Source organism: Chlamydomonas reinhardtii, chromosome 3 (assembly GCF_000002595.2).
Source record: "Chlamydomonas reinhardtii strain CC-503 cw92 mt+ chromosome 3, whole genome shotgun sequence".
Lineage (NCBI taxonomy): Eukaryota > Viridiplantae > Chlorophyta > Chlorophyceae > Chlamydomonadales > Chlamydomonadaceae > Chlamydomonas > Chlamydomonas reinhardtii.
The window spans coordinates 1,014,300-1,040,173 of record NC_057006.1 but is presented as its reverse complement, the minus strand read 5'-3'; the positions used below and the strand labels follow the sequence as shown (position 1 = coordinate 1,040,173).

The following is a 25,874-nucleotide window of genomic DNA, read 5'->3' as shown; positions in this document are numbered from 1 at the left end:
CTATGGTCCCAAACATCTCGCGGTGCTTGCTTACATGGAGTGACTCGGGCTCCATAATGGCGCGGCGGAGGATGAACAGACTGACAAGACTGTCGGTGTAGACCCGTAGGTGAGGTGTGTCTCGATGGAGGCGGAGCGCCGTGCGTATGGCGGATGATTCACACCGAAGGATGGTGCTCAGGGGTGTGTTGAAGGCGATGTCTTCATCAATGTGCGTGGCGCGGTTGTCGCTGGCGTCCCAGACCGCCGCTCCCAGGCCCGTGTACTCTTGTGTGTGTGGTACTTTGCTCCCGTCGGTAAAGACCGCAGAGCCTCGTGTGTGTGCGAGCGGGACATAAGCGCGGTAGAGGGTTGCAAGCTCCGTAGGTGATGGTAGAGTGGGGGCATCGCGAGGGGGCTGGGGCTGGGGCGTCTGGCTGCTCTGGGCGAGGATGCGCCGTTTTAACTTCCGGGGGGTTGGGGGCCACGGGTTGGGTGTGTCTGGGTCCGTGGGGGGTTTACGGGTAGCTAGGTGCGGGGTGTGCCCGAGCGCGTCCGCTAGGGCGAGTGCAAGCCCACTTTCCAGGGCCTGATTGAGGAGGAGGCGGCCCCTTTCGTTTGTCACGCACAGGAGGTGGAGTCCACGTCGGTGAGCGGGGAGCTCCTGCGGCTGGCCTAGGCCGGAGGCCATGGCGGCCCACGTGTGCGCCGGTTTGATGTGCCCCAGGTCGTGGACCAGTGGGTGCTGGAGCCAGGCTGTGTAGCCGCTGGTTTCGCCGTAGGGGACAACCACGACAGATAGGTGCGGTGTGTGCGGTGTTGCCGCCTCGGCGCTGGCGACCGCCCACGCCATGGCCAGGCTGGTGTGCTCGGGTTGTGGGGGTGGGTGAACGAAGGAGATTCCATCTAGCGTGCGGCTGTAGCAGTCATGGGCGGCCCCGAACTCTGAATCTTGCGGGTGGGTAGTGTAGTATGCCGGGATGTCGCAGTGGGCGTTGAGGGGAGATGCGAATGCCTCCGTCTGGAACTTGATATGGGACGTGAGAGTGGACATTAGGTCGGGGCAGAGGGTGACCTCGTGCGCTGGGTTGGTGGAACTCTCCTTGTGGCGTTTGCTGGGGCGGTACCGTATAATCAGGGAGGCCAGGGCGGCAGCGAACCTTTCCGGGGGGTGAGTGGGGTTAAGGGTCCTGTACCGGGCGTGGAGTAGGGCAAGTCGGGCAGCGCTAACGGTTCCTATGCAGCGTCCGTCCGGGCCGTAGACCCTAGCGGGGGGGTCGGGGTCTTGGGGGGGGCCGGACGGCGTGCCTGTGGCGCTGCCCGGCTCACGTGTGCCCACTTGAATACAGTATTGACCTGTCGGGTGGATGTCTGTGTCCGGGTTACAGGATTTGACGTCGATGGTGCTGCACCGGAGGATCGCACGTTTGCGTGCGGCTTCGCTGGGTGCTGGGTCTCGCCATCTCCCCTGGCGCTGCTTACTGGTGAGGTGATTGTCAAGGGCGGGAGGCGGGTTAGGGTCAGGGGGCGCGTCTACGGCTTGGGCAAGAGTGTAGCGGGCCAGGGCGGCCGCCCACCCGGGGTTTTCGGAGAGTGAGGAGAGGGGGTCTTCCGTTTCAGCCCAGTGCACTTGGACCATGAAGCGCCGGATGCCTTGCCCCCATAGTCGGCACGGGGGTTTGGTTGTGCAAGTGGCGTTGTAGTTCTGTAGCTCGTAGGCTCGGAGGATGCCGTTTGTGGTCAGGGTGGGTTGCCACCGAACCCTATAGCGACAGCGTTCTGCCCAGGGGGGCTCCTCGGGCGGTGGGCCCTGCTTTCGTTTTCGCTTGGGCGGCGGGGCGTTAGTTTTGTGGGTCATGGGTCCGCTGACGACGGCTGCGATAATGTCGTCGCGGTTAGTTAGATGGGCGGTGATGTGCTGTGCTGCCTGTACCCCAGCGATGGACTGGGGTAGGCGGCCATTCAGCGCATTGTCTCTTACTTTGCGCCACGCAGGGCGGGAGCTTGGCTGCGCGGCTGCGCTGTCTCTCCTGGGTGCGGCTGCCCGTGTAGGGGCCCGCGGCTGAATAGCATGGTGAGTGTATGGGCAGCGGGTGGGCTGGGAGCCGCGTTTACGCCGGTTATGCGAGTGTGCGGGCGCGGGCGGTGGGGTTGTGGCTGGGCAGCCATCGGGTAGGTACAGCCGCGCGTACGTGGGAGCAGCAGGTTGCTTGTATGGCCGGGTATGTAGTAGCGCGTGGACTGTGTGGGTGTGTGGGCCGGTGATTAGTGCGCGGGCTGGCATTTGCCTGGTTGGGGACCTCCAGGTCCCCGTCCATCGCGTGGTCCCTAGGGTTTTGCATTGTTGAGCGAGTGGGGCGAACTCCCTCGCGGCACTCATGTAGAAAGCTAGGTCCTTTGTGGGGTCGGAGGGGTCATGAACCGTAGAGCCGGGTAGGGCGTCGTCATTGGCTTCGACCTCGGGGTTTCTTGTGCGTGTGTCGTGTTTGATGAAGTGAGAATGACGTTGCTTTGCCGTTTGCTTCGGTTTTGCCTGCAGGACTTCTAGGGAAGGTTTTGGTGGAGCCGCGGGGCTCGGTAGTGCCTCTTGCCAGCGGGCCAGGAGGGAGGTGAGAGTTCGTTGGGGTATGGGTTTAGGTAGGTCTCCAGCTGAATTGAGGTCGGCCTTGGAGACGCCGGCGGGCAGGGTGCGGCTTTGCATGGGGAGGGGTTTGTGGCCCATAGATTTGGGGGGTGCTTCTGCCGGTTTACATAGGGCGACGGTAAATCGGTTTAAGGCCCTCTTGTGCTTGTCTTTCACCCTGCCTTTTGGGAACCGCCGGTCAAGCTGCGTGGTGTCAATAATGTGCCGCCCTGTGTTTGCGTCCACCAGGTCCGCCAGGTTCAGTCCAAGGTCGATGGTCAAGGGGCTGATCCAGTCGGCGCGAAGGTAGGCGGGCGTGGTGGCTTCAGCGGCCCGTAGTTTAGAGACAAGGGCTGGTAGGGCGGCAGTGAATTCTTTGCCTTGCAGCATGGCAAGTAGGTCGTGGTCCTGTAGAAGTGTGAGTTGTTTAAGGGTGACAAAAAATTGACCCGCCCTTTTCATGTCGTGCAGTGGGAGGTCACTTCCTGCGTGCGCGGCCTGTAGGTGGAGCAGGCGGCGTGTCACGACACCAAGCCGGCCGGTGTCGTTGAGCGAGATTACAAGTAGCCTCGAGGCTCTCTGCACGTATTCTTCCCGGAGTGAGCCGATCCCGAGACCGCCTAGCTCGGCGGGTAGTAGGATGGCGCGGGTGGCGCAATCGCGTGGTAGGCCGACGCATCTTCGAGCGATGCCTGCGATTTGGGCGTCCAAGGCCCGAATGTCTGGCTGCGTGTAGGCCATGGTTGGTAAGGAGTAGGCCACTTTGGCTTTCAGGCACTGTTTGATGAGCATGTAGCATTGGCGTGGGAGTTTTCGGTACCTGCTCAGCTCCTCGCCGGCGTCGGTCAGGTCGGCTTTGACCGCTTTCAGTTGGGAGCGCCAGTCTAGTGTCATAGTGATTTCAACACCGAGGTATCGGTAGGGCTTGTGCGGGGGGATGTAAGGGAGGGTGATGGCGGATCGCTTGCCGTCTTTGGTGCATGTGCCGACGTGGATGTGGCCCGCCAGGAGGCGTTTGAGGGTGCGGTCACAGGCGGGGCCCTTAATGCTCTTGTCCGTACTGTTGGCGCTTGCATAGTGGTGTAGTATGCCGGTGCACGCGCTCTTGTCGCGGTTGATGCGCATGCCGCCCCAGGCAGCGTACCGGGCGATCTTGTCAGTTTGGCACCTAAGGTTGTCTCGGGAGTTGGCAGCTACAGTCAGGTCGTCCGCGTAGCCTAGGGACGAGCAGTTATGTTCGTCGTTTTCGCTGTTGGTGAGACAGCCGTACCGATAGCCTCGTCCCCCATAGTGGAGCCACCGCAGCAGCGGTTCAAGGAAGATAATGAACAGTAGGGGCGATAGGGTGTCGCCCTGCATAGTGCCGCGCCGTATGTGAACAGGGTTGGTGCGGCCGTGTGTTGTGCGGATTGTGGTGTTTGCGGAGGAGTACAGATTGCGTACGACTTCAATAAAGTCGGTTGGTAGGCCCAGGTGGTGCATTATTGTAAGCAAACGGTCGTGGTCAATGGTACCGAAGGCGTTCGAGAAATCAATGTATGCGACATATAGGTCTCGTTTCGTTAAGGCTGCGTCTTCTATTACATGCAGTAGGTTCATGATTTGGCGTTCTGTTCCCTTGTGCTTCTGAAAGCCCTCTTGTGCTTCGCTGTGGATGAGAAGGTCTGTGCAAGCTTCAGTTGCCGCCCGGGTGACTAAGCTGGTATACAGCTTGTACAGTGTGTTGCACAGCGCAATAGGCCTGTAGTTAGAGATGGAGAGCGGGTCTGCCTTTTTGTACAGGAGAATGGTGTCGCTTGTGGACCAGCCGGCCGGGAGTTCGGCCTTAATCCACGCGACGCACATGAGGGTATGGACAGCGGATTGTAACGCCTCTGGCATGCACTTCAGTAGCTCGTTAGGGATGCCGTCCGGGCCGGGGCTTTTATTGCGGGAGAGGGCCTGCATGCACCTCTGGATGTTGCTGGAGTCGGCGACGTTGGGCAGCAGGGACTGAGCGTCTGGGTGTGCTGTGCGGGCCAATAGGAAGCCGCCGTCGGGCGCTCCGGGTTCGTTCCACGGGAAAGTTGTGTCCTTGTCCTCGGGTCTGTAGCGGCCGGTGCGTTGGCCTCCGGTGGGTTCCGCGGCTGCCTGGAAGTGGGCGTGGAGCGCGTCGTTGATGTCAGAACTGGTTGTGGCTATGTGTTGGGTTGCGGGGTGCCGCACAGCCGTGAGGTTTTGCCGGGGCCCTGATTTTCCGAGCATAATTTTGGCTGCCTTGCTTTGTGAGGTTGCAAAGAGTTTGGAAATCTTAGTCAGCCATTTGCTAGCGGCCTTGGCGCTGACTTCTTTCTGTGTGGTGCGGCGTGTTTTGAGTGCGTCTTGCCACTCCTGCCGGGCGGCAGTGGCGGGCGCGGGCGTCGCGGGGGGCTCGGGTTGTGAGGGGTTGGGGGCCGTTGGAGGCGGGATTGCGGGTTCCTGCGGTTGAGCCGCCCGCACGAGGGCGAGGTACTGTTGCTTTTTTTGTTTTTCGATTGCTATCAAGCGCTTGAGTTTCTTTGCTTCTGTTCGGGAGGGCTTCGCTCTGGAGGTCCGAGGTGGTTTCTGGGGGCACGTTTGCAGCATGAGTTTTGCCCCGACGGCAAGCGCTCCATATAAAGCGGTAGAGGCGGCGTTGAGGTCGATGGCGGAGAGTTGAGCGCGTGCGCCGGTTATGATGTCATGGGCGGTGCGTGTCGACGACGTGGAGTTGGTGTGGTGAGAGATTGCGGCTACGGTGGAGTCGATGATTTGTTGTGCGCTGCAGTTGGGTAGGGCAAGTGTGGCGTGTAGTGTTACAAGCGCGGTGGTTCCTTCTGCCTCCCATTGTTGCGAGATGGCGCGACTTTGGCTTTGCGTGATAGGTTTGACAATGTTTGCAAGTGTTGGGCTGGCATCGTCTGGTTGTCTTCGAGGTTCCTGTTCAGTGTGTGGGGAGGCGTCGCGCGGGGGTTTGTAGGGTAGGGTAGTTTGCAGGTGGAGAGCGAGATGATCAGTTGTGCCTGCACATTCTGTGGTCCATTCTCGAGCGAGGCTGTCCTGGCGCAGGGCGTGGGTATTGGCCAGGAAGTCGTCTATGCGGCTCTCGTGGGTGATGGTGTCGTGTTGTATCTGTGTGTATGTGTACAGCCTGGGTTGTGTGAGGGCGCCTGCGGCTGGTTTGAGGCTTGTGCGAGTCAGGAAGGTCTGCTCGAATGCTGTCATTCATTCATGCCGCAAGTTAACCGTGCAATCGTAGTCCAAACAATGGTCAAGCAAACCGTCTGTAACACATCAGCTGCATCGAAACACGCAAACACAGCCCGTACACTGTGGTTTGGCATTGCCCAAGGATGTCTGTGATAGTGGTGATATGAATTGTGCCAAGCAGACCAACGCCACCACAAGCCTGCTGGCGGCAAAACGAGCTGTCATGCACCCATTACCGGGTGCATGCATGCCGGCTGTGTAAAAATGAAATTACTCGCCAAAAACGAAGGCATTCTTCTAGGGATGAAAACGCATAGCCGCAGTGGCTCAACCTCTTCGTTGCACACTGCATCCCCGCGCTATCAACCTTGAGTGCATCACCCAAGGTGACACAGCCTGGCGTAGTGCACCAGGACCCGCCACCCGGTAGCACTCTGCGGGGCGGCTACTCGCGCGCGGCCGCCCATCTGGACAGGACCGAGTTGACGCTTCGCCAGGGCGGCAGCGAGTTGCCAGTGGCCCCGAAGCTGAACTTCATCTCGGCGCACACCAGCCGCACCATCTCACACAGCTGTGAATACGGCGCCACCAGCTCCTCGGGCACCGCCGCCAGCACCTGCCTGTAGCGCTCCGTCGCGTACAGCGAGCCGATGGCAAAGTGCTCGCGGAAGCTGGGCTCCACGATGAGCGGCCCACCCGCACCGCAGCCCCGCACCACCACGAACTCGTGTGACAGGCGCAGCGCGGACGGCGCGGAGTGGGAGCCGCTGGAGCAGGCAAGCGACGCCTCGTAGCCCAGGCCGCGAAGAGCCTGAGCCAGCGCCGCCGCGCTCAGGCCGCCGCCCGCCGCGCGCTTCAGGGTTCGCACGTCCTCAAGGAGCTGTGCATTGGGGGAAAGGTGTCGGGGGTTTTCAGTGGTGTGGCCGATGTAGGACGAAACACCGGGCTGCACGCTTCGAAACCCAGCAACGATAGAGCACAGGTATCGCCAGATCTAGGTCACTGGCGCAATGAGGCTAAAGGTAAGGTAGACACAAGCGGAGCATACAAGCTCACCCGCACGGTGGCTGCCTGCGGGCGAAGTGCAGCGGCGATAAGCGATGCGTCCTGGAAACATTGGTTTCCTCTTCTCCTCTCGACTTCGTGGCTGGTTTGCGAGGACGCTTGGTAGTTATCGTCATAACCAGCGAGCTGCGCGGGGTTCGGATCACCGAAAAATATCAAACGCAGTTTCGCTGGCACGTGAATGACTGTGAATGACCGGCGACTGCTGCAGGGCTGGTCCTAACCGAGGCTCGGAAACAGCGTAACGGTTTAATAAAACTGCCAGTTATCAGATTTTCGACTCAACGGCGCGCCTTGCTCGACAGAGCACAAAGCCGACCCAGTCGGCGTCGCCGACCCCCTGGCTGCCAACTGCACGCGCGCGCAGACCAGCCAAGGCAGCCCCCTGGCTCCACTCACCTCTACAGGGAACAGCAGGCTCCCCGCAATGAAGCTGGTCGGCGCCAGGGCGAGGGGGCGAACCATTCGTCAGTATGACTTGCTTTACGCTGAAACCCCCTTAAAGTTGTGCAGGATAATATAATCCGCAGCAGTGAATACAGCTTGCGATGATGCCTCTCAAATCGTATGAGTTGCCCTTGGCAGGCTTAGATATTTTCATGGGACCGCTGGTTCGTCACCGAAGAACCTGCATCCAGCCCGCAACAGCCCGAAACCAAACCCATCTCACATATTGAACCTCCTTATTATCTTCTTTCTTCCGCTCCCTTACCTGCACCCGCGCCGCCTCCGCCTCTACCCGCGCCCGCCCGTTTTCTGCCGTTCTGCGCCTTCACTCCTTCTGCGCCTGGTCCCACTCCATCAGCGGCTCCCATGCCTCCTGCTCCTGCTGTGTAGGCTCCTACTGCATCCATGCTGCATTCTCCTGCTCCGCCCTCTCCGCCTCCACCCGCTCCGCCTAGAGTGATGACATCGCAGCCCTCTCCGCCCAGAATGGTGTGTGATGGGACAGGGTTCAGGCAGGTTGGCGAGGTCCACCGCCCTCTCCGCCTCCGCCCTCTCCGTCAGAGTGGTAATACCCAGTAACCTGTTCGGTATGGGAGGAGCGGAGCGTCCTATGGGAGCAAGCGTACTAGAGCTAGCGTAGGCCGACGGTGCACGCCCCTGAGGTCCAGAGCAGGGTAATCGCATTTCACGTCACAAGCTTGTGAACTGCGTCCAAGCGGGTCCCACTTGTAACCAATTCCTGATGACTTCGATTTTTCGTCCGCCTCCTCCCTGACAATTCGGTTCTGCTGTTGGGCTTTTGCACGCCAATGTGCGAACAAGAGGACTGACCCCTGGGCCATGTAGCATGCACACCTGGGGCAGCATGGGTTGAGCTTCACCCGCGCACATCCTTGCACGCGCTGACAGCGAAATTTGACGATATCATCGAATCAGGTGTGGGCAATAGTACAACCCCAGTCAGTGCTCGTGCTAGTCCCTGACTGAGGCCAGGACGCTTGGTCACATGCCACCCTTCAATTGCAAATCTGAATGCACCCGTGAGGCAGTCTGTAATTGAGTGAAGCGGTATTGTACGCTGGCATTGGTACTTTGCGAGACAATTTAATTCGGTGAACTAGGGCTCTTGCACATAAGGCAAGGCATTATTGCATTACCTTGAAGAAATATGACTCGATGATTATACAACAGAAAACGAAGGAAAATGGAGGAAATGCACAAGACTGGCGCTTTGCAAGCTGAAGTCATAGCGCTGCGCGAACGTGTTGCGGCGCTGGAGAAGCTTTTGTTTGCTGTACTCCCTGCGGGAGCCGGTGCGTCCGCGCATGCTGGGTTCAGGGTGTGAGGTTGAACAAGAATCCCGCGGGGCACGACCGGGGCTGCGGTAACCACCCCCTCCCCCACCCTACCTCCAGATGTAGCATGCGCTGCAAAACCCCTTGATGTGTCCAGCTCAAGTGCTCAGATCGGGCCACGCACGTTCTGCACGCTTGCAGGTGCGGCTGCACAGCCTTCAGCGGCGCCCACGACACAAGCGCGTGCGGCGGCGGCAGGCGCCGTGCCCTCCGACGCCGCCGCCGCTGACCGGCGGGAGACCGCATCCTCAGCGCCCGCACCCGCTGCTCCCACCGCAGACGATGGCAGTGCAGCGGTGGCTGGGGTTGCGGCGCCTCAGCCGCTGCCGCAGGCGACGCCGAGCACGGCGTTGATGCAGGTCACTGTGGCAATGGCGGCGACACGGGTGGTGAGTGGGCGCCGGGCGGGGGCTCGCACGAAGCCATTGCCGTACACTGCGTGCCTTATTGCAGCAGGTAATAGGTCGCCGTAAATGTCATAGGGAGTTCATGACAGCTGCTGGCACCAGGAAGGCGTGATTGGGCCCCCACTGAGCCAGGCCGCCGCCTGTGGATCTAGAGCTCCGCCCCGACGCCCCCTGCAATCCCCCAGGTGATGCACCAACTGGTCCTGCCAGCCGATATCAACCAACTGGGCATTTGCACTGGCGGCCAGGTGCGCGTGCGCGCTTGCATGCGCGCCCGAGTGTTTGTGCATGTACGTGTGTGTAAGCGTAAACTGTCAAGACGAAAGCCGCGTTGGCGGTGTGCGTATGGCGCAGCAGCGCTCTAGGCACCGGCGGTGATGACCGGTGGCGGGGTCGTGAAGGACACACACACCTGATCCGGACCCCAGCTGGCCATCCCGGCAACAGTGTACGGGCTGCGCCCGCGCGTCAGCTCTTGAGATAGAGCGCTTCCCCGCCTCGGTTCCTGGTCTCGCTGACCGCAACCAGGATTTCCACCTCCACCTCCATCTCCCACGTCCATCTCCCCCCTCCCGACACACGAATGCCGTGTACACACCGGCCATGGGCGCCCACACGGTCGCAGGTGCTGTCCTGGATCGACCTGTGCGCGGGGCTGTCCGCCAAGACGCTGGCGCAGGGCCCCTGCGTGACGGCGTCCGTGGACGCGGTGCACTTCCTGCGGCCCTGCCGGCTGGGCGGTGTGGTCATCATCGCGGCCATGGTGGCGCGCACCTTCAACACAAGCATGGAGGTGAGGTGAGGGAGGGGGTGTAAATACCAGCCCAAACTAAACCAAAACCAACGAAAACGAGCGGAGCACAGGCAGAGGCGTAAGTTGCAAGCGATAATACTTATGGGATGTGGGCCGCGGCGTCGTGGAGCAGCAGGGCAGGGGGGGGGGGTGTAGCGGGCGATGGTGGCGGAGCGGCCAGCAGCCGCGGGTGCCGGAGAGGCTGCAGCAGCAGCTGCGGGCGGTGGGGTGGGCGCAGCTGCTGCGATGTTTATGCAGTTGCGGCGGTGGTTGGACAGCTGCAGCAGTGGCGTTTGTCGTGTGCACCGCAGGAACGAAGCTCGGTATGGAGGCATGGGCGTGTGGGGGCAGCAGGTTGGGTCGGACGTGCCGAGCAGGTCATGGGGAGGCACGTGCCGTGCCGTGCGGCGCCGCGCCATGGCGTGCTCCAAGCTGTGTGGGCCTGGCGTGCGTGTGCTGCAGGTGGCGGTGGTGGTGGAGAGCGAGGACATGCGCACGGGCGTGCGGCACCACTGCTGCTCCGCTCACCTTACTTTCGTCGTGCGGCCGCAGCTGCCCACTGCAGCGGGTGGTGCCGTGGGTGCCGCCGCGGGCGGCGCCGCTGCGCCCGGGCTGCCGCGTGTGGTGCCCACCAGCTCGGAGCACCGCGCGGTGTGGGAGGGTGCGGAGGTGCGGCGGCAGCAGCGGCTGGAGCGGCGGGCGCGGGCGCGGCAGGACCCGGCCTTGAGAGACATGGAGCGGGTGTGCAGGTGGGCAGTTGCGCACAGGGGCGCGGTGACTTTTGACTATCCCCAGTCGAAGTGCTAGTTTGAGCAATGAGGTTGAGTCGGCTGGGCAACGCGCGGTGTCGTGCGCACGTGGACAAGACGACGTGCTATAGGCCGGATAGGAGTTCAGATGCAATATGAATGGGGCTACCATGTGGGGCTATTGGTACATTCGTATGTTCGTGTCAGGATTTTGTACCTCGCGAAACAGGCTGCAGCCCATCACGCACCGGGAGGGCGGCCCCACGCTGCCGCCCGCCGTCACCCTCCACACGGCGCTGTCGCATCACAACAGCAGCCGCCATCTCAACATCCAGCCACAACAACCGCAACAACAACCGCAACCGCAACAGCCCAAGTCTCAGCCCAGCTCCCGACCGCTGTCACGTCTGCTGTCACGAGCCTCCTCCGCGACACAGCAGGCGGGCGCGGCGCTTTCGCCGCACCCCTCGCTGCAGCCTTCCCTACAGCAGCTGCAGGAGCAACTTGGCAGCTTCATGCAACAGCCGCCGCATGCGGCAGCGGGAGACGAGGAGCGGCAGGGGCAGCGCCAGCAGCAGGACGGAGGGGCGAATCAGCGGCAGGGTCAGGAGACCGATGGCGGCTCACCCAATCTTCTCAGCCCGGCGCCCTCCTCGGGCAGTGGTTTAGGCGACGTCGACGGCACGGGGGCAGCAGACGCCGGGGGCGGCCCGCGGGCGGTGCCGAGGGCAGGGTCGCCGCCGACCCTGCTGGTGCCGCCGCTATACGCGCCGCCACCGCGGCGGCAGCGAGTGCCGCCGGGCTGCACCACCGCCTACATGACTCAGAGCATCCTGCCGCAGCACGCCAACACGCTGCACATCACATTCGGAGGCCAGGTGCGGGGGCGGGGGCGGGCCGGGACGGGCTACGATGTGCGCATGAACGCAACGCTCGCCAGCCCAAGGACAGACGTGTGTGCAGGACTCGAAACATCGTCGGCCAATTTTCCGATGTTATCTCTGCAACTCCAATTCCCCCCGCCTTGCCGCCACTTCCCCTCGCCCTGTCGCCAGGTCATGAGCTGGATCGAGCAATGCGCCTACATCAGCGCCTCCCGCCTGCGTGCGCCCTCGCTGCTGACGGCGGCGGTGGACTCGCTGGTGTTCGTGCGGCCCACACGTGTGGGCGACATCCTGTACATATCGGCGCAGGTGGGCGGCTGGCGATGTGGCCGAGCCTGGGAGCTGAGCCGTGGGCTGTGCACGCGTTGGGGGCCGGTCGACGCGCATACCGTACGGTAACATAGGATGTTGCAGTATGGCACGCACGTATGGCACGGTTTTGAACACATCGCTTTAGGGCCCCGTGGTGCCGAGTACGCATGCAAGGCTCTCGGTTTAGGGGCTGCTGCTCCTGCGCGCTGCGCCGTACAGGTCAGCGCCATCTTCGGCAGCAGCCTAGAAGTGATGGTGTCCGTGTTCGGGGAGAGCCCCTACGCCGGCGCCGGCAGCAGCGCCCACGTGAACGGCGGCGGCGCCGATGACGCTGGAGGTGGAGGTGGAGGCATCTTCCACTGCGCGGACGCGTTCGTGACGGTGGTGGCCGTGGACGAGCGACACGGCACGCCCGTGACGGTGGGTTGGGGAGGATCGTGTGGGGGGCGGGGTGGGGTGCGGGGGAGATCCACAGCAGGTGTACGGGCAGCCCAGCGGCCGGGTGCGATTTAGACGTTGGCAGGATGCAGCACATGCTTTCTTCAGCTGATGTGTTTCTATGTTGGGTGTTGTTGCAGGTACCGTTCGAGTTGGACCCGCGCGAGCAGGCCGACGTGCTGCGATACCAGGTGCGGGCGGGCGGGCAGGGGGAAAGTGGGCGGCTGCTTTCGACCGGGGAGCAGAGGTGACACGGTGTTAGTTTGATCGCGAACACATGCGGCGCGGCAGGCTAGCTTCGGGACTTTCGCCTGCGCCAAACCTCCGTCATCCGCCCTACTTGTCTTTCATGCATGCAGGGAGCGCTGGCGCGGCGTGCGGAGCGGCTGGCGCTGCGGGGCCAGTTTGCGGCGGCTGAGACCACCCGCGTGTCACTGGACGGGGGCCACACCTACTCGCCGCCGCCCGAGACCAGCGTGGAGGGCGGGCCCAGCGTGCTGGACGCCATCCCGCCGCTGTAGCAGTGGCAGCCAGACAGCGGCAGTAGCAGTGGCAGGGTAAGGGCAGGCAGTGGAAATGGCAAGGAAGGGTGGGCAATCGCGGGTACAGGGCAGCAGCGGACTGGTGGTTAGTAAGTGCAAGGGCCAGGATGTCAACAATGTCGGCGTGCCGGCGTGGGCGCAGTATTAGCTGGTTGCTTTGCGTGTGCGTGCGATTGTTTGAGTGTGTACAGTGTTACAGCGCACTAAGGAAAATAAGAGCGACGTGTATGTACCGTACGCGATGTGTATGTGCGTGTGTATGTGTGGGATGTGGGCATAGGGCATACGGTGGCATTCTTATATAGCTGCAACGATACTGCAAACGGCCCCGATGTCGCGTGTTTATGCCGTATACGCCATAATGGCACAGCAAGCGCACGCTATCGAGAGTACTATTGAATGTTACTGACTATTCCGAAGTTGACGTTGACATTAGTTGTTGCAGTACGGTAACATGGAAAAGCCCATGCGTTTGAAGGCTCCAGACTCACGGCAGCGGCTTCGGCGACCTAAACCGTGGGCCACCCTGCCGGAGTGCGTTTCTGCTACACAAAAAGCACGGAGGTAAGGTTTAAGGGCGGATGGCGCGATTGATAGGATTGGGTGCGCATCCCAGAGGCCTGAGTTTGACAGGTGCGGTCCTCGGCCCTTGGCTCGGCTTTAACCCTTCTCGAGACAATCTTCTCGGAACACCCTTTCTTCGCCTTAACTCAATTGCTACGCAGACATACTCGCTGACCATGGCCATTCCTACCACCTCCAGCCGGCGCCCGCTGCGGGCCGCAGTGCTGCTCCTGGCTGTGGCCGCGGCGCTCCTGCTCCTCACAGCGCCCCACGCCAGCGCCGCGGCCGGCGGGCTACCTGGCGGGCTGCTGCCACCGCCCCTGCTGGCGGCACAGTCACACGACAGCATCCTCGGTAGTAGCACCAGTGGCGAGGGCGGCAGTAGCAGCAGCGGCAGTAGCATGGGTCGCCAGCTGCAGCAGGCGGGCTACACCGTGACTGGCTCTGTGAAGACAGCTCGCCGCAGCTTCTCATACAAGGCGGCGCGGCAGGGGCTGCGGCACGGCCGCCGCAGCCAGCAGTGAGGCAGCCGCTGTTAAGGCCGCCGGCGCCGCGGCCGCCCGCGCTGCCGCAGTGGCGCGGCGTGGGCGGCCTGGGTGCCTTGCAGCTGGTGAGGCGGGTGCTGGGCAAGGGGGGAAGAGGGAATGGGTACTTGATTGTGGGGCTGTTTGGGAGGGGTTTGCCGGAGGATGCCGTTGGGATGTGCCTGACGACGAGTTTACTGCCGGGCTCAACGTATCGTAATATACCATACCCGCTTGCCGTTGATGCTGCTGTGCGCCGCGCAGGGTGGCGCTGGCGGGCGGAGCCGGGCGTCGTGGAGCAGCCGCGTCGGGGAGCAGCGGCGTGGGCCTCAGGGGAGGTCTCCCCTTGTATCCTAGCATGTTTACTGACGAGGGTGCATGTAGCACCGTCTGATGGATGGGCGCCTGAGCTGCTGGAGTGTCTTGTGCCTTATGCGCATGTCGTCAGGGGGCCAGTAGTGTCTACTGCAGCTGAAGTAGCTTAATATAAGCATGCAGGCGTGTCGTCGACTTGGATGTGCTTTGATGGACAGTCGGGGCGTTCTAGTTCTATGCGGTAGCCAACGTGCCGGCTACACCAACATAGGGTGATTGGACTTTGGCTACCGTATACTTGACATGACAAGGGAATGCGGGTGCCAAATGTGAGGCGGTTCCAATGGCTGCGAGCAATGTGAGCCGTGGAGGGCACTGTAAGTACATTGCCGGCTTGCTGCCGTTGCCATCTAAGCGAGCCGGCATGCACCAGGCGGAGGAGGGGTGACAGCGACGGCTGCAGCGCACATGCACAGCTCTCGAGCTCTTCCGTGCACACAGCACAGCATTAGCAGGAGGGGACGGAATAGCAGCTTCACTCGCTCGGATTCATGTACCGTGCCCGACATACAGCTGGCCTACGATCCTGGATTCGAACCCAGCACGAACCCAGCAGACCCACGGGCCAGCATCCATTGCCCAAGCCCCACAAATGAAATCAAACACACACCGCATAACGCAAATTGATTTGAGCTGCAGTCCTTCTTCTGCCAACAGCTGGAAGTTGCCCAATTCCGTCATCGGCCGGCTCCAAGTCTTCCCGAGCTTTCGCCTGACAACAGGTTCATCAGTTTTAGTGCTGAATCAAACAACAAGCCCGCACACCAGCTTTGCACAAAACACCACGGTCGTGTTGCCAGTTCCGTCATTGCCTAACACAAACATGGCGCCGCGGCGCACTAGCGCGTCCCTGTGGCCCTCCTGGTCGCTTCTGCTCCTGCTGGCGACGCTGTCCCTGTCGCTGCTGCAATCACCGCGTCTGGCGGCCGCTCAGGCGGCCGGCCCTGCCGGCGGCGCAGCCCCTGGTGCGGCCGGCAGCAAGCCCAGCACCACCAAGGCCCCCGCCATCCCCGTGCACCTGAAGCCGGTCGGCGCCAGCCAGCAGCAGCCGCAGCCTGGCCCCACCGCCACCACCGGCACCGCCACCAGCGGCACCGGCGGCATGGGCAACGGCCCCGGCACTAGCACCAGCACCGGCACCAGCCGTGGCACTAGCGGCGGCACCGGCAACGCCGGCGGTGCCGGGAGCATGGCGGGCCCCGCTGTGGCTCCAAAGCCTACTGATGACGACGACCGCCGCAAGCTGCAGGCGCTCACCAGCAGCCTCCGTCAGTTGCGGCAGGCGGGTGCGGCAGTGACTGGCCCGATTGGCACCAGCACTGCCCGCAGGACCAGCGACACCGCGGTGAACGGAGCCGCAGGCACCACCACAGCCACCACCACCGGGCGCAGCGTCACAGGTGGCACCGGCGTTACGGGCTCGGGCATTACGGGCGGCACCGGCACCGGCACCAGCGGCGGCTTGGGCGGGGCTGCCACCTCCCTGCCATCTGCTACCGGCGACAACTCAGGGGCTCTGGGCGAGGGCGGCGCAGGCGTGCCTACGGGTACCTCGGGGCGGCGCATGCAGCAGGCGGGGGCGGCGGTTGTTGGGGCGGCCACCACTATCACCCGCAAGAACGCCCGGGTCAATGCCCGCAGCGCCTCCATGGTTGGCTAGATGGTGTATAGGCTTACCTGGACACAATGCAGCTGCAGGACACGATTAGGTATTGTAGATGCGGGTATGGAAACGCGGTGGCGTGGTGTTAGTTGACCAGTTGTGGCCGGACATCTTTTTGCGGATCTGATTATTGCAGCGTTGAGGTAATAAGATTAGATGGAAGCAAGTTACTTCCGTACATGCTGGAACTCCACTCCTTATGCAGTTTATAGTGATGGAGGCAGTCTGGTTTCGTGTGCACCGCCACCATATGCGTGGCGTCGTTTGGAATTCTGGGCCGGGTTTGCCCGGCGGATTGGTGCCCGTGGTTGTGTAGCTCTGACAGCTATGGTGGGTGTTGTGCTATCGATGAAGCCCATGGACATGCCATTTGCGTGGCCGAGGAGGCTGCCCAGCGGACTATGGCGACTCACATTCATAAGGCCGTGTAAAGTACATTGACATGCTATAATCAGGCCGGCACGGGTCGTCTGAGCCCGATTTACAAGCCTCTTCATAGGATGGGACGGGCACGTTGCAGCGAGCTAGCGGGGCGCGCGAAACAAACAGGTGCAGCTAGGGGTGGTGGGTCCACGGATTCAGCCGCGCATGTCCAGCGTGCATGGGGGTGAGCTGCATGACCACGTCCAGCGCGTGTGTGCGTGTGTTAAAGAGCACAAGGAAAACATGTGTGCGTGTGTGTGTGCGGGGGGGATGAGACCGTGAGTGAGGGTTGCACCTGGGGCCAGTACCGTACCAATGACGAAGTCGGCAAGCCCGGCAGCGGAGTCAGCACGATTGCACGAACAGCCTTGGGCACGCCACAGGCCTTGAAACACCGTGAGCGCCAGAGGTCTGCAAGCAACCATGCCAGCCATGCGGAGCTTACAGTCCCGCCTCGAGAAACAGATTCGAATACCTAGCTGACTGCGCGGGCTTGCAGCCCCGCGCGCCCCCACTGCCCAGCACAGTGCCCAGTGCGCTGCCCTGCGCATGTTAGTTCTTCCGTGACCACCGCTGTGCAGAGGCCCGAACTACTTTCCCCCAACGCTGGGCGACCGTTCATCGTCTTCACTGACGGGTGATGAGGTAAAGTGGGTGCGGTGCTGTGCAGCAAGGCTTCGTTGCTATCCCCCGTTCTCTTCTGTTGGCACATCCGTCCTGACGACGTGCAATATGACAACATGCCTTGAGATGTCCATGTTCCGTGCATCCTTCATTACACGCTGCGCGAGAACTGCACAAGGAAAGGGTCTACACCGTGCACGGTGTGCGGCTATGCGCCCAACTTCGAGGAAACATACACGCCACAAGCAATGCTTCAGATTAACACCAGCGCCCAACACAATATGTGTAACGGCAACCTTGCAATGCGCAGTGAAACAACCGTAACAGACCGAGTCACCGTCGTCTTGTTCAACATAGTCAGTCATCCTCCAACCTGGTCAGTCCTTACGGTCTCCTGTATCACCCGTTCCGCACATCAAAACACACACCTACACGGTAACAAAATGCACATCAAACCTACCAGTGCGACCTACCAGCCAAGTCACGCCTTGCCGAGCCACTACCATCATCCTGGTATCAACCCCATGCCAAACCATTGCTGTGAATGTCGTCGGCCCCACAACAACCGAGGGCCTACCGCTGGTCCCGCTGCTGCCGCCGCCGCTCCTCCGCAGCGGCCCGCAGCTGCTCGTCAAACTGCCGCAGCTCCCGCGCTGCGTAGTCCTCCAGCTCCGGGTCACGGGTCGGGTCCAGCCGCGGATCCTGGATCGGGCCGCCCCGCGTGACCAGATCCGGATCGCGATCCAGCTGCAGCCGGTCATCACCAGATCCAAGCGCTGCCGGGCCGCTGCTGCTGTCGGAGCGGCCGCCGGGCCGCCGCGTAACCCGCCTGCGAAGTTGTGGCAGGCGCGCGGGCGGGCTCAGATAGAGCACCGGTGTCTTCAGTCTCCAAGCATTTTGTATCCTGCACCTTTCCAGCCTTCCCAGTGTGCGGCCGTTTCTTGAGGCGTGACTTCCCCTGGCTATCCGTGTGCAAGAAGGAGCGTGCGAGGAAAGCCCACGAGGAGAAGCCCCCGGCTACCTACTTTGCGTCCTGTGCCAGCACGCCTCCCAGCCCCGACAGCAGGGAGCCGGTGCCGCCCACCGCGCCGCGCAGCAGCCGCGCCACCGCCGCCACTGGCTGGATGGCGCGCAGCGTCTGAGGCTCCGTCTGAGCGATGCGTTCCGCCTGTGGGGAGCAGGACAAGCAACAGGGACTGCAAGTAGCTAGCAGCTCTCAAAACAGGGCCCCAACAGACTCCTACTTGGCTCCCAAGCTCTCACCTCCCAACACTTGGCCCCGCGTAACACCACACCTCCTCACCTCCCCTCAAACCCCACGCGGAACCGTTCCAGCCACCGCACCTGCCGCTGCACGGCCCCTCCCCCTCCCTCCGCTTCCCCTCCCTCCCTCCTTCGCGCCCCCAATCCCTCACCCCCCCCCCCACACACACCTGCACGTGCGCCACGCACAGCACCAGCATGGTGATGGCCCAGGGGTCGTTCCATTCCAGCCCCCGCAGCAGCAGCGGGCTGCCGTACAGTACGGCGTACAGGCCGTACAGTGCCGCGCGGTCCTCATCGCTGATGGCCGCCAGAGCCCAGGACTGCGGGAGTGTGGTCATTGGCAGCGTGTTTATAAGAGAGTGGCAGCGTGTTTTTTTGTGGTTGTCGGGTGGCTGGGGGGAGGAACATACGGTACAAGGGCACACACGCGTGTACCCGCCACTGCGAATGTGGCCGTGGGCCCATGCAGCTTAGGCGTGTTAGCGTGTAGGAGTAGACTCAGCAGCCCCGACCCACCAGCCAGCCGAACAGTGGCAGGCAGCTGATGAAGCCCATGAGCCCCCACACGAAGTTATCCTCGCCAGCGCCGCCGCTGCTGCTACTGCTACTGCCGGCCCCCCTGCTAGCGCCGGGGCCCAGCGCCTTCTGGCCTGGCGCGAGTGGGGGCGGTGTGGGGGGCTCGGGCGTGGCGGCCCCCAGAATCAGGGCGTAGCTGATGCCGACCACGGCGCTGATGGTGATGATGTTGCGGAAGGTTGCATCGACAGCGTCTGGGAGGAAGGAGGCGCGGCAGACTAGGCTAGCGGCGCGGCCGCGTCGCCCGCTGAGGCCGGTGCGGCGGCCGGGAAGGGGCAAATAACTTGTGCTGCAGCCGGAGCTGGAGATTGAGATGGAGCGTGTGAAGCTGAGGGACTCAGGTGAGGGGGCTGCGAGCCTCAGGGTAGCCGTGGTCACGACCTGGCAGCGGGGCTGGCGGCAGGCGCACACGCCGATCGTGCTGGGTGCCGTCAGGACGCTGGACGCGGCAGCCAAGCCTCGCACTGGCAGCGCTGAAGCCATCATGGAAGCCCTTGCTGCAGCCAACGCGTTTAAGGTAGTAAGAGCACTCAAGGCCGAAGCGGCAGAGTTTCGGGCAGGGTTTTGCAGTCGATAGTGCGCCCTTGGGTCGCGGGCGTGTTTTGGGGCAGTAAGACTCGTTGGACAAGGACATTTAAGTAAGCAAATTGCAACATACTCGGCGAGCTGGTAGACATACGCGCGAGGCGCAATGCAGTGACATCATTTCAATTGCCGTGATGTTCACTTGCGGGAAGAGCTGCGCCCGATTTCGCTACATGTTGTCAGGCTTAGGTGGACTTAGCGCATTAGGCAAACATGCTGGCGCAGCAGCTCCGGCAGAATGCCACCCGGCTTGCCGGGCAGGCACCCTGCGCGATTGCTTTACATTCATCTACTACACGTAACACTGCATTATTTTCAACAGAACAAGGCCGATCAGATAAAGGGCAGGCGGAACCGAATGTGTCGCAGCAATCAGCACCAAGCGAGAGCGCGAAACCAGGACCGCAGCCTAGCTCGACGGCGTCGAGCCCGAATTTGAACGCTGATCGCACAGGCACGCAATCAAGCCAGCAGCCGCACCTGAACACTGCGGCCGTGGAGCAGCTCCAGTCCCACGCGGCTGCCACGTCGGGGCCCGCTTCATCCCCCTCTGCCATACCCCGTAGCCCCCAAGCGGCCACGAATGCGCAGACTGCATCGTTTAGCGGCAGGGCTCCTGCCGCCGCAACACCCGCAGCCTCACGAGCCGCGCCGGCGCAGACCCCGGCCACCGCCGTGGCCGTGCAACACACTGCCAGCTTCCAGGGCATTCCGCTCCATCTTGGAGAGGAGGGCAGCCCGTTGCAGGTGCGTTACCCCTGGCGTTGCTAGCTGAGTGCTATTCCGGCTGTTTCGGCTGTACGTGTCGTTGTGTCTAGCTGCTCACCACCCTCAGTACGGTTGATTGTCATACCTGCTTGCCACAGAGCATGGCGGTGCTTACACACACGTCGCCGCGGCAAATGGAGGAGTACGCGGCCGGTGGTGGGGCCAGCGGCGCGGCGCCGGGGTCGTCGTCTGGGGGCCTGCGGGCCTCTGATGAGCGCTTCTTATCCAGCCTGCAGCGCATGGCGGATGCGCCGCGCAGCCGGGCGGCGGCCATCATGCAGATGTCAGCAGGTGTGTGCGGGGGCGGGCGCGGCGCAGGGTGTGCAAACGGGTGTGTTGCTTGCTTTGGAGTTCGATGAGCTCGACACTTCCACCTTTGCAGGCCTGGCAAATTGCAAAGCCTGTTTGAGTGACGGACAATCTGTGCACCCGCGTGCTCGCAGGTGCCATGCCCGCGCCGGCGCTGTTGGTGTGGGCGGCGCAGGAGGTGGTGGGACAGGTGCAGGCGCTGCTGAAAGAGCGGCTAGCAGCTGGCAGCGACGCCACAAAATTGCTGCGTTCAGAGCCCTGGTATCCCTCGGCACTGCAACTGGCGCAGGTGGCACTCGCGAGCCGCGCCCAGCCGCAGCAGCAACAGCCGGCTCCGGCCACTGAGCTAGCGCTGCTCAAGGCCTTTGCAGTGGCTCCGGCGCCAGGCACGGATAGCTCAACCGCTCACGTGTCGTGGGAGCTGCTGTGGCAGCTTCCGCAGCTGTCGGAGCTGCTGGCAGCTGCAGCGGGGCTCAGTCCCAAGCTGGCGGCGGCGCTGGATGTTGCGGGCATTGCTACGGTGCCCGCACCTTCATCCGGGGCGGAGGCAGGGGTAGACCAGCAGCAGGGGCTGCTGCCGCAGCTGCGCTTAGCGGTGGCGGAGGCCCAGGCAAAGGCGGTGGCGGCGCTGGCCCCTCAGCTAGCGGGGACGGGCGACGCGCCGCTGGATGCGGATGACGCGCTTGCGGCAGCGGCGGCGGCAGATCGGGCGGGGGCGGCGGCGGAGTGGTTGGCGGCGACGTCGCTGCTTCGGAGCGCGGAGGCGGAGCTGGGCTGTGCTCCTTCCACCTCGACGTCCGGGACAGCGGCAGCAGCCTCGGGGGCGCTGGCGGTGCCTGTGCTGCACCTGCTGGGGCTGCCGCTGCAGCCGCCCCAGCTGGCGGGCATGAAGGACCTGCGGGTGCGAGCACGCATACGCGTGTGTGTGTATGCGTGGGCCTGTGTTTCTGTGTGTTGTAGGAAAGCATTAGGGGAAGGGTTCGTCTGTGCATGTGCATATGTGTGTAGTTGCGTGATTGGGTGGGTGGGCTAGGCCTGCTAGGCTGGGGTGCGAGGGCCTGGTTGATGGACGTTCGGTGCCGATTGGGGTCGAGGTGGCCCACACTGCATGGCCACACGTAATGCAGCAACCTGACTCTGCTCCCGTCGGTCTGACAGGTGACGGCAGAGGAGGTGGCGGCCTGGGTAAAGCAGGCTGCGGCGTCGCCAGGAGCTCTGCCAGCGGCGCTGCAGTCTCGCCTGGCGGCGGCACGGCAGCAGCTGGCGGCGTCTGGCCGTGCGCTGGCGGTGTTGCCGTCGACGTCGGCACCTGCGTCAGGGGAGGCGGCGGCGACGGCCGCGTGGCTGCGCGCTGTGGGCGGGCCACTGGCGTCGGGGCTGCTGGCTGGCGGGTGAGCGCATGGGCGTGTGTGTAGGGATGTGTGATGGGTAGATGAGTGGGTAGGCGGGTGTGGATGGCTCCACATCCACTTGTGGGCGTACATTTGCAATGCGGCCACAGCACAAAGCACAGATGGTGAGTACGCTTGTGTGTGTGCGAGCGCGTGCAGGTACGGGAGCCTGAGGCAACTGCGCTCCATGCCCGCCGAACTGCGGGAGGCACTGCTGCTGCGGCTGCTGGAGGCCCCAGGGGCGGCGGCGGGCGGCGGCGGGCGCGCGGTGGGCGGCGGCGCGCGGGCGCTGGCGGCGGCGGCCTACAGCGACGCGGAGGCGGCGTGGCTGGCGGCGGCGGCAGGGGCCGGCGGCGCGGCGGACGCGGTCCGGCTGCTGGAGGCGGAGGCGGTGGCGGCGGACCTGGACCTGACCAGGGAGAGGTGAGGAGGGTGCCGCTTGCAGCGAGCGAAGGCAAGGAAGGGAAGGGGAGCTGGCGGGTGGGGCGGAGGAGTGCATGACGGTTGCTTTGAGAGATACAAGCAGGCAACCGGGGCGATGCCAAACTGGTGGTACGGTTTGTGTCTGAGCTTGGCGTCCAGCGCATGACATTCGAATGACCGCATCCGACTGCACATGTTCGTGCAGGTTCGTGCCAGCTGCACCCCAGCTGCCTGCGCCGCCGCCGCTGCCCTCCGCTGAGGAGCTGGCTGCGGCGGTGCGCGCGCTGCCGGCGGCGGCGCGGCTGCTGCACGAGAGCGTGTATGCGCTACAGCCCGCGGGGGCGGACACCGCGATCGGCGTGTCGCCTAGCGACGCGGCCGCGCTTCAGGCCAAAGTTCTGGAGGCGCTGGCGGCCGCCGGGGAGGGCGCAACGTCCGCGGCGTCGGGCGCTGCTGGCCGTGGCGAGCTGAGCGCCTGGCTTGCCGAGTCGCGGCGGGGGCTGCTGTCGCTGCCGCTGCCAGTGCTGTCGCTGTTGCTTCGCTTCCTGCGAGTCCAGGTACGTTTGTATGGGTGCGCGCATGCAGCCGCTCGATTCCTGTGAGCCCTGACCGACACGTCCACTGTACCCATTCCAACTCCACCCATTGCGCCGAATCAACACTGTGTGTGTAACCCATGCTTCGTGTCCCCCCCGCTCGCGGCCGCGCTGTGCAGGTGACGGTTACACCCGAGGCGGCGCAGTCGCAGCGCAACAAGCTGCTGGCGCTCATGTCACTGGTGGCGGAGCAGCAGCAGCGCGCGGCGGGGGCAGCGGCTGGGGCCGGGGCAGGCGGCGCCGCCGGCGAGGAGCTGCCGAGGGAGGTGGCGGCGTTGGCGCTGTCAGGCGCTTTCGCAGAGCTGGGTAGCAGCGAGGGCGCCGCCGGGAATGGCGTGCCTGCTGCGCTGGCGTCTGTGCTTGGGGCGGACAGCAGCCGAGACTTCGGAAGCTGGCTGGAGGTGCGCACGGGTGCTGCTTCCGTACTGCCTTGGCCGGGCCGCTGTGATGCTTGATTGACCGCCGCACTCGGGTGGGTGGGGTGGGGGGATACGTTAGCATCGACGAGGCCGGTTTGGACTTTAGCCACCTGCGAGTTGGGTATGTGTGCACAGCCCTGTCACAAGCCTCACAAGCCCTAACCCCGCCGTCTCAACTGGTCAATTGCCTTGCCCCCGCTCACCGCTCCCGGCGGATGCAGGCGCTGGTGCGCACCAGCGATGCGGCCGACCGCGAGCTGTCCACTGCAGAGCTGGCGGCGCAGACGCAGCTGGCGGCAGACGTGGAGCGGTATCTACAGGTGAGCGCGGGCGGAGGGGCGCGGGGGCGTAGTGCGCGGGGGCGGCGGGGCGCACGGTGCTGTTATGCAGGTGCGCTAGCGCAGTTTCTGCGGGATTCCCGGGGATGCGTGGCTACTAGTGCATTGAGCCTGCGCTGTGCAGCCGTGCCTTGTCGGGCCTGACAACACCGAGGCCAGGTGCATCTGCATTCAACAACCCACTCCGCCGCGCCCGCCTTGCAGATGACGCACGATCCGCGTCTGCAGCTGCTGGCGCTGTCGCCCGGCACCTCCTCCTCCGCAGCTGCCGGCAGCTCCTTCAGCGACCCCGTGCTCCGAGCCCAGGCGGATCCGGCCCGCTGGCTGGAGGGCACACGACCCGAGCTGGACGCATACCTGCAGGCCATGGTGGGTGGCGGGATTGGGGGGTTGCAGACCGTGTTGGGTGCTGGCCTGGGCAATTCGTGTGTGTGTGTATGTGTATGTGTGTATGTGTGTGTTCGGGCAACCGATGATGGTTGGGGCAGGCCGCCAGGCAGGCCCCGTTGATGCATGGCGTGGCCACAATCATGCCTTGCTTGTTGCCAACCTGCTGGGAGCCGTACGGATGCTTTGGACTCTTGGGTTCAGGTCTCATCTTGTTCTAAACGTTGTGAGCTCGCCGGCTGACTGCGCCGCCCCTCCGCACGGCTGCAGGGCTACCGGCCGCTGGGCGACGCTGAGTGGAGTGTGTACCGGGATGCGGCGCTGCAGGAGTGGGAGGCTGGGCGGCCGGCGCGGCAGGAGCAGCTGGAGGCGGCCGGGCAGAGCGGCTTCCACAACCCCCGGGTGAGGCCCAAGTCCTGCTGGAGCGCTGCGCACACATGCTATGGCAAGGGTTGGGGCAAGGGCTGTTTCTGACTTGCGCATCCTATCGGCACTCTGGGCTGACAGCCTTGCTCGTATCACCCGATCAAGAAATGTCATGGCTGCCGCTGCCGCTTGCTGCCGCGCCGCACAGGCTGATGAGGTGTACCTGCGTGAGCTCCTGGAGCGCTCCATTCCCGAGGGTGAGAAGCCGTGACAGGCTGCATAGCAGCAGTACGGAGGTTTGGGGGCAGCATGCTGACGCTATTGGCCGCCGCAGTCCGCAGCGGCATGGTGTAACATGCCCACACAATGCCAAACTTATTTCCTAGCTGCATTGCTGCCGTCCTAGCAGTACCTGTAGCCGGCCCCCCTATGCGAAACAGTAATGTTGTGGGCCCATCGTGCAATGCCGTGCAGACGCTCCGCTGGGGCCCCAGTCGCGGCGCTACCTGGACACGCTCATTCGCAACCCCACCTGGAACTTCGCTCAGCGCCTGCAGGCGGTGCAGGTGAGCGGAGCAACCGGGTTCTGCCCTCAACTCCGTCCCAAACAGGCTCCTGCTGAGCCACCATGCATGCGGGGTTGCACTTGACGGGCTACGCCGCTGTGTACCGCGCTTCCGCCAGTTGCCTACCGTGCTCCCATGCGCTGTCCCTGGCTCCTTGCATCCTGTCGTGTGTTGATCCCGCACTCATCATCGCTGCCTCACCATGCATCTTGTACCGTGTGTGCCAACAGCGCCTCATCCAGCTGAACGAGCACTTCGCGGCTCAGCCGCCGCCCACGGGCGAGGGCTCGCCCTTCGCCGCATACTTCGCTGTGGGCGGCCCCGACCCGGTGATGAAGCTTGGGCCGCTGGCAGGCGCCGCCGCCGCAGCGCTTGGGGTAGGCGGCGGCAAGGGCGCTGTTGCCGGTGGAAAGAAGGGCGCCGCAAAGGCGTCTGCAGGCGCAAGTGGCTCTGCAAAAGCAGCACTGCGGATCCCGGACGGTTTCTAAATGATCCTAGGGAAGGACACGCGGATGTTTTTGCAGTGAACCATCAACCATCTTGTATGTCCTTGGTGCTCGTGTGAAGTCTCCAGATGGCGGCTATCCGTTCGGCAGTGTATGGTATGCGCAAACGACTCATCAGCGCAGTCGGGTGGAAAGGAGTCGCTTCGTACTGGGTAGGGCTGCTATGCAGGTTCAAATGCTGTCTTCAGAGTGCAGGGAAACATGACGAGCGTTGAGCGCAGCAGAAGAGAACGGCTGGATGCTAGTCAGGGGCAGCGCGGCGTGCAGGGCGGGGCGGGGTGCTTTGGATTGAATTGACTGATGTCTCGTGCGACGTGCGTTGCGTATCACTCAGTGCAAGCTCAACAGTCACCACAGGCGGTTGACAGCCCGTTCATTCGTGTCGCATGTAACCATGTGTCAAG

General features: G+C 63.3%; 5 protein-coding genes across 5 annotated transcripts; 3 read left to right on the top strand and 2 right to left on the bottom strand.

Moving 5' to 3' along the window:
* Positions 1 to 5,746: 5,746 nt before the first annotated feature.
* Positions 5,747 to 7,428, bottom strand: CHLRE_03g148500v5 (uncharacterized protein). Its single transcript, XM_001695638.2, has 3 exons — positions 7,274 to 7,428; positions 6,866 to 7,000; positions 5,747 to 6,689 (listed from the first exon to the last, which is right to left on the bottom strand). Exons 1-3 carry the CDS (start codon positions 7,337 to 7,339, stop codon positions 6,255 to 6,257), a joined length of 636 nt encoding a protein of 211 aa, XP_001695690.1. The 5' UTR covers positions 7,340 to 7,428; the 3' UTR covers positions 5,747 to 6,254.
* Positions 7,429 to 8,428: 1,000 nt separating this feature from the next.
* Positions 8,429 to 14,597, top strand: CHLRE_03g148450v5 (uncharacterized protein). Its single transcript, XM_001695528.2, has 12 exons — positions 8,429 to 8,634; positions 8,818 to 9,065; positions 9,269 to 9,331; positions 9,709 to 9,876; positions 10,339 to 10,625; positions 10,855 to 11,503; positions 11,681 to 11,818; positions 12,041 to 12,241; positions 12,400 to 12,450; positions 12,619 to 13,365; positions 13,527 to 13,975; positions 14,154 to 14,597. The coding sequence occupies exons 1-10, from the start codon at positions 8,526 to 8,528 to the stop codon at positions 12,778 to 12,780; spliced, it is 2,076 nt and encodes a 691-aa protein (XP_001695580.2). The 5' UTR covers positions 8,429 to 8,525; the 3' UTR covers positions 12,781 to 13,365; positions 13,527 to 13,975; positions 14,154 to 14,597.
* A 131-nt stretch (positions 14,598 to 14,728) lies between these two features.
* On the top strand, positions 14,729 to 16,370 carry CHLRE_03g148400v5 (uncharacterized protein). Its single transcript, XM_001695530.2, has one exon. The coding sequence runs from the start codon at positions 15,088 to 15,090 to the stop codon at positions 15,922 to 15,924; it is 837 nt and encodes a 278-aa protein (XP_001695582.1). The 5' UTR covers positions 14,729 to 15,087; the 3' UTR covers positions 15,925 to 16,370.
* Positions 16,371 to 17,113: 743 nt separating this feature from the next.
* On the bottom strand, positions 17,114 to 19,448 carry CHLRE_03g148350v5 (uncharacterized protein). The gene is made up of 4 exons (XM_001695639.2): positions 18,757 to 19,448; positions 18,408 to 18,560; positions 18,000 to 18,142; positions 17,114 to 17,803 (listed from the first exon to the last, which is right to left on the bottom strand). The coding sequence occupies exons 1-4, from the start codon at positions 19,300 to 19,302 to the stop codon at positions 17,548 to 17,550; spliced, it is 1,098 nt and encodes a 365-aa protein (XP_001695691.2). The 5' UTR covers positions 19,303 to 19,448; the 3' UTR covers positions 17,114 to 17,547.
* A 100-nt stretch (positions 19,449 to 19,548) lies between these two features.
* On the top strand, positions 19,549 to 25,874 carry CHLRE_03g148300v5 (uncharacterized protein). The gene is made up of 13 exons (XM_043060479.1): positions 19,549 to 20,148; positions 20,268 to 20,460; positions 20,613 to 21,379; positions 21,637 to 21,869; positions 22,029 to 22,292; positions 22,498 to 22,849; positions 23,008 to 23,289; positions 23,529 to 23,627; positions 23,850 to 24,014; positions 24,303 to 24,434; positions 24,607 to 24,655; positions 24,873 to 24,964; positions 25,195 to 25,874. The coding sequence occupies exons 2-13, from the start codon at positions 20,271 to 20,273 to the stop codon at positions 25,450 to 25,452; spliced, it is 2,883 nt and encodes a 960-aa protein (XP_042925608.1). The 5' UTR covers positions 19,549 to 20,148; positions 20,268 to 20,270; the 3' UTR covers positions 25,453 to 25,874.

Bases quoted from the DNA above. Each gene is read 5' to 3' on its own strand.
- CHLRE_03g148500v5 (XM_001695638.2), bottom strand. From the start codon at position 7,339: ATGGTTCGCCCCCTCGCCCTGGCGCCGACCAGCTTCATTGCGGGGAGC. The intron at 7,001-7,273 runs GTGAGTGGAGCC...AACCCCGCGCAG, and splicing joins GCCTGCTGTTCCCTGTAGAG to CTCGCTGGTTATGACGATAA. The intron at 6,690-6,865 runs GTGAGCTTGTAT...CCCAATGCACAG, and splicing joins CGCAGGCAGCCACCGTGCGG to CTCCTTGAGGACGTGCGAAC.
- CHLRE_03g148450v5 (XM_001695528.2), top strand. From the start codon at position 8,526: ATGGAGGAAATGCACAAGACTGGCGCTTTGCAAGCTGAAGTCATAGCG. The intron at 8,635-8,817 runs GTGCGTCCGCGC...GCACGCTTGCAG, and splicing joins TGTACTCCCTGCGGGAGCCG to GTGCGGCTGCACAGCCTTCA. The intron at 9,877-10,338 runs GTGAGGTGAGGG...CGTGTGCTGCAG, and splicing joins CCTTCAACACAAGCATGGAG to GTGGCGGTGGTGGTGGAGAG.
- CHLRE_03g148350v5 (XM_001695639.2), bottom strand. From the start codon at position 19,302: ATGATGGCTTCAGCGCTGCCAGTGCGAGGCTTGGCTGCCGCGTCCAGC. The intron at 18,561-18,756 runs GTGGGTCGGGGC...ACACTCCCGCAG, and splicing joins TGCCACTGTTCGGCTGGCTG to TCCTGGGCTCTGGCGGCCAT. The intron at 18,143-18,407 runs GTGTGTGTGGGG...TGCTCCCCACAG, and splicing joins TGTGCGTGGCGCACGTGCAG to GCGGAACGCATCGCTCAGAC.
- CHLRE_03g148400v5 (XM_001695530.2), top strand. From the start codon at position 15,088: ATGGCGCCGCGGCGCACTAGCGCGTCCCTGTGGCCCTCCTGGTCGCTT.
- CHLRE_03g148300v5 (XM_043060479.1), top strand. From the start codon at position 20,271: ATGGCGGTGCTTACACACACGTCGCCGCGGCAAATGGAGGAGTACGCG. The intron at 20,461-20,612 runs GTGTGTGCGGGG...GCGTGCTCGCAG, and splicing joins CATCATGCAGATGTCAGCAG to GTGCCATGCCCGCGCCGGCG. The intron at 24,015-24,302 runs GTGGGTGGCGGG...GCACGGCTGCAG, and splicing joins ACGCATACCTGCAGGCCATG to GGCTACCGGCCGCTGGGCGA.